The sequence below is a fragment of the Trachymyrmex septentrionalis genome, unplaced genomic scaffold, assembly GCF_001594115.1.
Source record: "Trachymyrmex septentrionalis isolate Tsep2-gDNA-1 unplaced genomic scaffold, Tsep1.0 scaffold66, whole genome shotgun sequence".
Classification (NCBI taxonomy): domain Eukaryota; kingdom Metazoa; phylum Arthropoda; class Insecta; order Hymenoptera; family Formicidae; genus Trachymyrmex; species Trachymyrmex septentrionalis.
In genome coordinates, this window is record NW_017305843.1 from 1849680 (window position 1) to 1861826 (window position 12147).

Below are 12147 nucleotides of genomic sequence, written 5' to 3' on the forward strand. Positions count from 1 at the left end.
TATATATATATATAGATTGCGATAATTTTCAATATCAAATTAAGTTATCTGGATGTCAAAATAACAAAGTCACAGTGACATGATTTGTACATTATATTGTATAACGCGAATAAATTTTTAAATAAATTCAAAAAATTGGTTAAACACACACACACACAAGTGCGCACGCGCGCATGGCGAGATTCACGAAACATTGGCATTATTGCCTGTTCTACAATAGGATCATAAGTTGGAAGCCGTAAGAAATTAATGAATTATAGTCGATTATTTTTTTCATATTCAACTGTGATTGATTAATTTTTGTTATCATTTACAACTCTATGCGATGACTATACAGCATACATTTGCGACATGCGATCTTACGTAACGATAGCGATAGATATTGTTATGGTATCAGTGCGCTGCTTGTCCTGATGAAGTAAACGGTAAGGTACACGAAACGTTGACATTAACAATTATGGATCATGACACGGCGATAACCCATAAATTCTTTGGTTTTTGGCACATCTGAAGAAAATACTTGTGAAAGCTTTAAATGTAAACATTCTTATTAGTGAACTTGAAATTTACACAGGAAGTTGTACATTACCATAAAGTAATATATTATCATCGAGTTTCTTTATGCTGATTTGGTCTCTGACTCCTGGTAAGCGTAAACATCAAGTTCATATAAGAATGCTTATATTTGAAACTTATACATATATGTAATTTAGAATGTTTTTCCGTTGAAGATAAGAATATACGAATATCAAGCAGTGTACAAATACAATGTTTAGTATAAGATGCGTGAAAATAGTACGTACAAATATGTGAAGCAATGCTTAATATATTCAATTCCTATCATTGTATTAATTGTAATTAAATTAAGTTTCTACATTTACACAAAATGTGAACACAAAAATTTGTATACTATATATATATATATATATACTATACATATAATAAATATAAATATAAATAATATATAAAAAATATGTAATATATACGTATAAGAAAACAGAAATATATTTAAAAAATTAATAAATTATCTACTTATACTTAATGGTCCGTATTAACGCGCTTACAACGATGTTAGCATGCTAACATGCTATAATTTACGTTACGCTATACTAGAATTTTAGAGATAAAAGCGTACTTTTATCAAGAAAAGCGCGTTCTGAATGCGGGTTTATAATATTAGGTGTAGTAAAAAGTCATCGCGTATTTTTAAAAGACATCTATCAGTAAAAACCGCAATTACTTTCTTACCAACAATATAAATATATCTTGATAGAGTAAAGTTTCAGCTTTAAAAATCTCTTTTTTAAATTATACGATACGACAATTTTTAATGGAGTTATGAGCAATTAAAGTCAAAATAATTCTTTTATTTAATCCGCGATAACTCAGTAATCAAAAGTCGTAGGAATATTAAAAAAAAACGATTTTGTAGGGAAAGTATCAAGCTTTCACGATAGGTAATCGAAAATTTTCTCAAATTCGTTTTGGACACGTTACAAATCCACAAAGTGAGAAGAAAATTTTTCGTCTTTTTCAGCTCGTAGTTTTTGGTATGTAAAAATTATCAAACTCATATAAACTTAAAAAATGTGATAAGCTTTTAAAAGTAGAGATTTCAAGCTTTAAAACCCTTTTTTTAAATTTGAATTTTATTCATTATTGACGAAGATATTGTATATACAACTTTGAGCTAAAAAATACGCGATGACTTTTTACTACACCTAATATTAATGTAATATTTTCGAAAGAAGAAATCTAGAAATAATCTCGAATTATTCATGTATTATGAACTGGGACTCGTGCTCACATAAATTGAGTTTTCCTTTGTTTTGATAAAAGTAATATTTCGAGTAATCATTTAATTTGCTTTCTGATATTTGAATCAATTCCTATAATATTACAAAAAGAAAGTTATAAAAAAATTTATTAAATCTTTCACAAAAAATTTTTTATTATAATTGTAAGTTATAACTCGCAAACATGTATAGTTTTATTTATAATTTTTTACTTTTGTAATCATTATTATTAACACTCTTTATTACATTTTTTTAGAAATAAACAATACGACGAGATAGATAAAAAAAATTTAGTCAGTAGTACACACAAAAACAACAAATATTTTAAAATTTCTTATTTATATAACCAAGGCATTATAGCTCCCTGAGCTTGCTTCTAATAAAATAAAATTTGTCGTAAAAAAGTTACGGGAATACTGGTGTGACGATCGAACGGTCGAACTCTGATGGGATCGTTATTTTACTGACTTACACAGATGACTTACAATACGTATGTACATACGATTTACGAAACTTCGATAAATCACTACATATACTGCTAAATCAATATTGCATGCATATATAAAAAGTAAATTAAAGGTAAAGATTCATTCTTTCGAATGATGTAAATCGCATTTGTATACAATTTTTATTCCACTCCGTGGAACTCCGCAAATTTCATAAAAAATTTTAAGGTCTGATATATCTTCATTTATGTTTGTGTAACTTCATAAAATCTCCATGAGACCGTTTTTTTAAATAGCGATCCGAAAAGTAGAGGTTTGTACCTGTAAAATGCTTTTTTAAACATTCCGGATACGACATGTTGACAATTTTTGACGATTATTGTATCTTGAAATTTGCCTATTTTTGCAAAGTGAAACAGATGTTGCATTAATTTTGTTGCCCAGTATATACATATATATGTATGCACGTGTGCGCGCGCGCGCAAACACACACAAAATAAAACTTACATATAAAGATTTTAAAGCATATATTATTAGGAGTCGATGTCAAAAGTCTTATAACAAAACTTTTTTTTTCCGTTTTTCGTTTAGTCCAAATTATCTATATACTTTAAAAATTCCGAAGAAAATTTTTAAATACGTATTAGAAGTAATCTATACAAAAAATTAATATAAAAATTATTGCGCTCTATCGATAAAAACTTGTATTTACGAAAGAAAATTAAAAATATCATGTCGGTAATCTTTATACTTCTATGGTGCAATAATTAATTTTTTTTGCCAGTAACTGTCAAGTACTGCCCAATGAGAAATGACATAAAATCGATATCGAATCGATGTCGATTCCATTATCATTTCTCACTGGGTAAATGTCATGAGTTTTTAGCATCTCTGAGCATGCCTCTGAGTAGAGATGGAAAACTATCGATAGTTGCAACCATCGATAATTACTAGAAGTTTGCTTGACTTTTTAAAAAATTTTATTTATTTATTTTATTTTATTTATAATTTCTTAAAAAATTTACAAAACTAAAATTTTATTTTTAATAAATATATGTACATACATAATCGAACTTTCATTTTTGCAACACTAACGAAACAATCGATAATTATCGATAGCTATATCGATAGTTATTACTTCTACCTTTGAGCACTTTTTACGATTGTAAAAAGATAGATATACATGCATTTAATCGTTGCGAAAAGAAAGAACGAGAGAATTGAGTGCAGAAGGTGCAATTAAAGATTCTGTGGGCTGCACCTCGAAGCAGGTGAATAATATTGAGTTTGTATGTCACACGCGCATATCTGTAAACTCAAAAACTGTAAATTGAAACTATTACACGAGGTGGAATCTAAAACTGATATGTGACTGTTGCGTTTCTTTGTAAGATTAGAATAGATTAAAAGGATTTCAAAATGACAACGGAATCTGTGTGGGATGCCGATAATGCGGCAACAACGTCGACCGTATGTACATCGCAATATATTTCTTCAAGAATATAAAAAAAAAGAAAATATTCATCCTTTCGTATACTTTGTCTACTTAACTAACGTTTTTGTTAAAATGCTGATGATATATGATACGATGAAATAATATAACATTTTTTTCATTAATTTGTATCATAATTTTATTTTCAAAGCATAAAAAGTAGATAAAAATAATCGTTATAAAAAAAAGGAAAAATTTTAAAAATAAAATAGTTAAATAACAATTTCTGTAAAATCTATTAGGTTTAATTAAAGTAAAGGAATGTCATTCTTAAATAGAAACTATTATATATATTTTGTCTGTAAAATATTCTGTTTAAGTGGTTTATATAGTTTTTATATAAAAAAATAGCGTTTTTTATTTAAGATATATATGAAGAATATTTTTTAAAATTATTTTATATTTTAAATTATTAAAACTATATATTTCACAAGAGATTTAATGAAAAATTATATATAATTCTATAATTAAATACATTGAACTTATTTTAATTATGATTACTTTTTTCCAGACCGACGAAAGGACACCACTTTTGTCAGCAAGTGGTCGAGCCATGGACGTTGAAAAGATTGGTATTTCACAACAGACCTTGGTCTCTACTGATGGTCTTGGTCGGGCTAAAAGGCTTCCACAATATCTGGCAGGCCTAGCAGCAACGCTTGGCGCTCTTGCTGCTGGTATGGTGCTCGGTTGGACATCGCCTGCCGGTGAAAATGGTGTCGATCTGGCAAAAAATTATGACATAAAAATATCCGCGACTGAATTCTCCTGGATAGGATCACTTGCTACTCTTGGAGCGGGTGCGATGTGCATTCCCATCGGCATAATAGCGGATTTAATTGGAAGAAAAACTGCCATGTTAATCATGGTAGTCCCATTCACTATTGGTTGGCTTCTGATTATCTTTTCAAAGTCAGTACTTATGTTCTACTTTGGTAGATTCATTACCGGACTCAGTGGTGGTGCCTTCTGCGTAGCTGCTCCTTTATATACGGCAGAGATAGCTGAGAGTGAGATCCGTGGTACGCTTGGCTCCTACTTCCAATTGATGCTCACAGTAGGTATTCTGGCTGCATACGTTTTTGGAGCCATTATCGAAAATATGAGGACTTTATCGATCATTTGCGCAGTGATGCCGCTGATTTTCTTCGGAATATTTTTCCTCATGCCAGAGACGCCAGTGTATTATTTGAAGAAAGGTAATGAGGAGGCTGCCAGGAAAAGTTTGATCAAGTTTCGTGGCGATGAATATAATATCGAAGCCGAATTGCAGGCGCATCGTGAAGCGCTTGAAGAAACCAGACGGAGTGGTGGATCATTTTTTGATTCAATCAAATCTCCGGCCGCCAAAAAAGGCTTTGTCATCGCTTACGGATTGATGCTCTTCCAACAAATGAGTGGCGTGAACTCTATCATTTTTTATTCTTCGGACATTTTTTCTGGAGCTGGAGACGCTATTTCGCCCAACACAGCTACCATCATTGTGGGAACAGTGCAAGTAGTATCAGTTTTTTTTGGTACTCTTGTTGTTGATAAACTGGGTAGGAGGATCCTGCTTCTAATATCAATCGTAGTAATGTTCCTGATGACCCTGCTTCTTGGGATTTACTTTTATTGTCTTGAGCATACCACGGCCTTCAATAATATTACGTGGTTTGCACTTATTCCGCTGTGCACCTTCCTTGTAGTATTTTCCGTGGGTTTTGGCCCGATCCCCTGGATGATGATGCCAGAGATCTTTGCACCAGAGGTGAAAGGAATTGCTGGGAGCAGCGCCTGTCTATTCAACTGGCTTATGGCTTTTATAGTCACCAAATTTTATTCTGACATGAAGGAAGCCGTACAATCCTATGGCACTTTCTGGATATTCTCCTTATTCAGCGCCGTTGGCATTATATTCGTTTACTTTTTAGTTCCGGAAACGAAGGGTAAAACACTGGACCAAATACAAAGGGAGTTGAATGGTTGATCAAGAATTGACTAGAGACTTTGACAAGCAGGAGAATATAAATTGTATATATTAAAGTATATTGTTTTGTATAGAATAAAATTGTACATATAATAAGTTACAGTACTTAAAATTAATATATTTTGTAAGTTAAGTAAATCGTATCAAACACATAATATCATAGCGTGTGAATGTTATATTCTATATTTGAGAATGACTGTAATGTTATTTAATATCTACATATTCTATTATACTGTCATTTTATTATATCATTTTATTATGTCATTTTATTATGTCATTTTATTATAATGTTATCTTCGTAACTCTCGTATAGATGATTTATTAACTGGAAAAATATATTTAAATATATATATTAAAAATATATTTTAATGGATCAGAACAAAAGTTCATAGCGTTACTTCATTTGCATCATATTTATACGCTTTTAAGAAAAATTAGTAATTGTGTACTACTCGATAGACCAAAGTTTGTTTTACGAATCTGTTTTTTGAATTGCAGTATGATAGTTTTTAATAGAGTTATGAACAATTAAAATCAAAATCCTCCTTTTATTTAATTGGCGACAATTTAATAACAAAAAAATTTTAAGAATATGTTTAAAAAAGAATTTTTTAAGGAAAATTTTAAACTTTTATGTTAAAAAACTCGAAAATTTTCAAAAAAAATTTTTTTGCGTATATAACAGACCCATAAAGTGAAAAGAAAATTTCCCATTTTCTTCAGTTCGTAGGCCCTTATATGTAAAAATTATCAAATTCACAAAAAACTTGGTGGCTTTTTAAAAATAGAGATTTTTTTTTACGCTTTAAAACTCTTCTTCAGAACACTTCTTTAAATTTTATTCATTTTTAACGAAGTTACAACTGTTTGAATTTTAATGTTTGTAGCATTTGTGAACTTTTATTCTAACTAATTTAATTCAATACTTTAATAAGTAAGTAGTGATTATAAACTATATTTCCTTCTTTTTCAAAATTACATTAATATATTTAAGTTCTAAAAAAGAAATATCCTTTAGAAATGTGACACATTGAAATTCAATGTAAAATACTATTTGATATTAATATTATTACCTTATTATACCAGTTCTAAGGCTGTTCTAAGGATATTCATAGGTTCTTATACTTAACATTATTTTTATATTTAAGATCGTTTTAGGTATATTTAAGACAGTCTTAAAATGTTATAAGCCAAAGCCAATCACAGAAGTGTATTAGCATTTTGTCAAGATATTGTCTTAAAATAAGAACAGGCTATGAAATCAAAATTTTTAAATAGTCCACATCACTAGTCAGCTCTTTGAAAAGCTTTTTTAAAGAAGAATCAGTATTCAATGATATTACGATATTATGACAATATATTTTATTTATACAAGGTGTCATTAAAATACGGCACCACTCATTCTGAACAGGTAGAGTGGACTAAACTGAAAAGTCCTCTACCATTTTGTGATTTTCGCAATGGTTAACCAGATATTAATTACTAAAAATTGCTAAATATTAACTTTCAATAATTTTTTATTCAAATACTATCAACTTTACAGAAAAACAGCAAGAAATAAAAATGGTAAAATTTATTTTCTTCTTATAAAGTTCTGAGAATTTTTTTAGAATTTTTTTCAAAATTTTTTAACACCGTATTTTCTCATGATAGTAAAAATAAAAAAATGCAGTATTAAAAAAATTGATAAAAAATTGTGAAAAAATTCTTAAAGTTCTATAAGAAGAAAATAAGTTATTTTTGTCTGTTACAATTTTTCTGTAAAGTTGATAGTATTTGAGTAAAAAATTATTGAAAACCAAGGGTGGTGCCATATTTTATAATGATATCTATATATTTACATTTAATTACATTATACTTTCAGACCGACTCTTTGGTAAATTTATATGAAGAGAGATATTCTTATAGATTACCTACATATTATACTGTTTATATTAGCGTTATTATTACTGCATATGTGGTATATGTGATACTTATTTGTTCACTGTAATAAATTATTGTTGACCATCCAAAACAAATCCAATTCGCTCTTTTAACAAAGTATATTATAGACGAAAGACATCTACGCTTTTTGCGCTATTGCGAGCCTCGCAATAAAAAAAACACAAGATTTTTCTAATTTCTATTACTTGCTATGTAAAATTATGTTAAATATTGTTCACAAATTTTTTTACTGTCATATTTTATTAATTAATAAATTGTAAGGTCCGTATTTAGAATATGCTTATTATGATATTAGTGTACATTTAAGTTACGTTTGGAGAGCGCGCTATCAGCATCATTGCATCAGTTTAGCCTTATTTTAAATGTAATGAATGATAAATATAGAATGAGAAAGAGAGAGAGAGAAAGAGAGAGAGAGAGAGAGAGAGAGAGAGAGAGAGAGAGAGAGAGAAGAGAGGGGGACAATAGCACATGGAGAAAAATGTTTAGTTCAATTAACTGGAATTTTGATGAAAAATAAACGATCCAGAATTTTGGTTAAACCTACTAGATTTCTGATTAAAATTTCTGGAATATTCTAGTTAAAATAATGAACATTCAGAATTTTCTTGGTTAAATCTACCAGAAATCTAGTAGACTTGTTCAGAATTCTGGATCATTCATTTTTTATCAAAATTCCGGTTAATTCAATTAAATATTTTTCTTTGTGCACTGATAGCGCACTTTCTGAATACAGTCTTAGCATATATAATTCACATATATTATATATTATAAAATTCCAGAAATAGAAGCGCAATATTAATAAAAACTCGTTATGAATATGAGTCTAGATTGTTGCTAAAATTTTGTGTCGATATCAATGCACTAAATTTTATTTCTGATAATGTAGTATATAAACATTTTATATAATCTGTTTTCTATATGAACTTGGTTATGCTGATAGATTGATCTAAATCACTCATTAAATTATTATTTATATAGCTTTTGAATTATGAATAATTTAACAGGTATACGCGGATGTCTGAATAAAATATAATTTGAAAACGTATTTAAAAATTTGATGAATTGCATTTTTATTCAGAAAAAATTAAAAACATTTATAAATATCGAGAATACAACTTTTATAAACACACAAAACCGAAAGGAAATTTTATTTATATTTAGTCAATTAAGTAGACTGTTAATTTGACCGAGATATAATAAGTTATCGGATAAGATATTAAGAAAAATTGTATAGTTATATATAATATCGATAATTTTTTTTTTTTAAATATTGTTTATATAGGAATTAAATAATGACAAGCTTATTTTATATATTGGAACGTAATATTCTAAAATCAGTGCTTTTCCAATGTTCATCATGGCGTTATTACAATAATTTAAAGCGTTGCATGCAACAAACATGTGATATACTGATATAACAGATGCCAAGTGGCTGCACCTACGCATACGAACATGTTCCAAACACAAAATATTGGTATTTTTGGCTACATTATGTCACACTTTCTGCATTTAAGGGGACATATACAACGAAAAAGATTTAAAAAATCGATTTTTTTCTTACGTATTTTTAAAGTTTGATATTTCAGACAACAAAAAGTCCAAAATCGAGATATAAGACGTCTTAAAGATGTTTTTAAGACGTCTTATGTCTCTTTTAGGTATCTTGAAGAAAATTAAGACTGTTACTGGAAAGTTATAAATCGATCCAAAGAAAACTGGAAAAATTACACATGATTAAGTAGTCAAGCGCGCCGAACATGCTGAGTTCACATGCTAGACAGATGAAAGTATACCTAAAACAGGACCTTTCAAAATCCTTCAGGTATAAAGAAAGGTCTTTCTTGTTTTTAATATATTCAGCAAGTCTTCGAGCTGTATAACTCGACCGGTCAGTTTAGTACCAATAATTGTCGTTTGGACGTTTAACGTTTTCGTAGTGTAAACAGAATATAAAACTTTAAACGCCTAACCTCTTTATCTTGAAGATGGCTTGATTAAGCAACTTGCAAGTTTACACTAAAAGTTAGCCATGTGACGTAGATTTTTTGAATGCTTCATTTTTTTTGCAATCAAATAATCAACAAAATTTTTTGCGCAAAATCGATATTTGATTTTGACTAGCAGCCATTTTGTTTAAACGCAATATTTCAAAAAATTCGGCTACGATAAGCAATAGATTTATGTTTCAACTTTATAGAACTTGTGTCGTTTGTTTTCAAATTTTGTAGAAGTGACAGTGGTCACCGAAAACCATGATTTTTGAAACAAACTTTACAAGAATATTAATAACGTCGCCATTTTTAATTAATTTTTAATAAAATTGAAATAACAAAGAGAAAAAAATACAAAAATACGATTTCTTTATCTCTTTCCGTTTTTTACAAAAAATTCACAAAGTTAGGCTTCATTTTGAGTTTATAGATGTACATGTCCCCTTAAAAAAAATATTGTAAAAACATAGAGATATAGAGAAAGAAAAAGAATTACAAAGAAAAACAAAATTTATTAAAAGCGTACATAGAGTGTAACTAGCCAGGTTAAATTTAAAACAAGCGATTACATACATGTATGTTTGTATGTTACACTTTTATTTTTATATACCTAAAACAGGATCTTCCGAAATCCATATAATGTGTATTTGCACACTGCATTTATTTTTATTTTTTTATTTCATACAGCTGCTATATTAATTATTGTGTATTGAACGATTCAAAGAGAATAAGAAAATTTAAATAATATTAATTTGACGTCACATTGACCAAATGAATGATGAGAAATGACATAAATTCAGTCAATAAACAATCAATATGACATTAAATTGATATTGTTTTAATTTTCTTGTTAATTCTCTGCGTAAAAGTCAACTATTAATAAGAGCTAATATATTTTAGATGACACATTTAATTACTATCATTGTGTTTGACATATATATGGACATAGTGTTTCTATAGAATTATAAAATTCATTTATAAATATGTAAATCGGTCTTGAAATAAACTTATTGATTTTTTATTAAATTGTATTGTTGTTGATACTTATCGTGATTATAGTGATGTGCATTACAAAATTTGTTTGCATCAAAAAAAAAAAATAAAAGTAGATGGTCAATAAATTTATTTATCTTTTTTTTTAGCAAAAATAAAAGGTAAATAAGAAGGTTGAGAAAAAAAATTTTGTAAGTTGAATATTGAAGGTTGCAACCTTGTCTTCAGAACGTCCTTCGCGTCAAATCAATTAATCAGCTCTTTAATATCTCGTATGCGGAAACTTCGAATGCGGAAACTTCCAATGGTCATGTAAAAATTGCAAAAGAAGGATAAAAGATAATATTTCTATTCGAGGTGACCTTTCAACGTAATGATCACGATATTCCGAAGTGGAAGTCAAATGATCACTTCTTTCCGGGGTAAGACGAAGATAGGAAAATATGTGACGCGATGGTATAGAAGAAGTAATACTTTTATTACTTCTTATTGACTGCGTCAATCGTAATAAAAAATTAATTACATCTAATTATTAATTATAAAAAATTCAGTCATAAATTGCAAATGTATATATTTTTTGCAGACTTTTTTTTACGTACATTTTGTTAATACTAACAATGCGCGCTATCTATTCAACATTTGTACCAAGTTACTAAATATTATTTAAATAATATTAATATAATTATTTTAAGTTTACGGTAAATATTATTAAAATAATATTAATAATGCAAATGTATTACATAACATATTTCTAAAAAGTAACAATTTTACTACGTCAATTGCGATAAAAAATTAATTGCGCCTAATTATTAATTCTAAAAAATTCAGCTATGAACTGCAAATATATTTTTTACGGACCTCTTCTTTTTTTAAATATATTTTATCAATATTAACAAGATGCGCTATTCATTTATCATTTGTTTTATGATAAATATTACACAAGTTTATGATAAATATTATTAAAATAACATTAATAATGCAAATATATTGCATAATATATTTTTAATAAAATAATCTACAAAAATTTACAATTTCAAAAATTTGAATATCCTGCTAACAAGCTACGTTATTTTGACATCAAAGCAAAAAATTACATACTTTGTGTTCCTATGCACACAAGAAATGATCAGAAGAATCTGAATCGGGAGATCTGAATCATTTTTCGTGTGTGTAAGAACACAAAGTATGTAATTTTTTGCGTCTACCATTACCGTTAAAGAAGGTTAGAAGACTAACTAAAACCTACGAATTATTCATCGATTAACGATTATCATTGTGTGCTTCCATCTCTTCAATAAATTAATTTGTAATATTGAGAGATTTTTTTGAACAATCAGCGCACTTTAAACAGCACCTATGTGTATTCTCTCGAGTCCTTCTACTTCATTTTATTGTACTTTACAATTTCAATTATATAAAATTTTTAGGAAAGTGTTTTAGTTTTTTAGTTAGATCTTAATGTTTTTATAATAACATCTTTGTGTGAATTGTGTATATATATATATATATATAT

The 12147-nt window shown here is 28.2% G+C and overlaps 1 protein-coding gene across 2 annotated transcripts in view; it reads left to right on the forward strand.

Moving 5' to 3' along the window:
- Positions 1 to 5771, forward strand: part of LOC108753221 (facilitated trehalose transporter Tret1) — a 13935-nt gene extending 8164 nt beyond the window's left edge. Inside the window, exons 1-2 of one of the 2 annotated variants that reach the window (XM_018494633.1) lie at positions 3360 to 3712; positions 4246 to 5771. In XM_018494633.1, coding sequence (XP_018350135.1) covers positions 3662 to 3712; positions 4246 to 5703 — 1509 coding nt within the window. In that variant the 5' untranslated portion in view covers positions 3360 to 3661 and the 3' untranslated portion in view covers positions 5704 to 5771. Of the gene's footprint in view, positions 1 to 3359; positions 3713 to 4245 lie in introns of those variants that run through there. The other variant, XM_018494634.1, reaches the window with a different exon arrangement.
- Positions 5772 to 12147: the final 6376 nt, after the last annotated feature.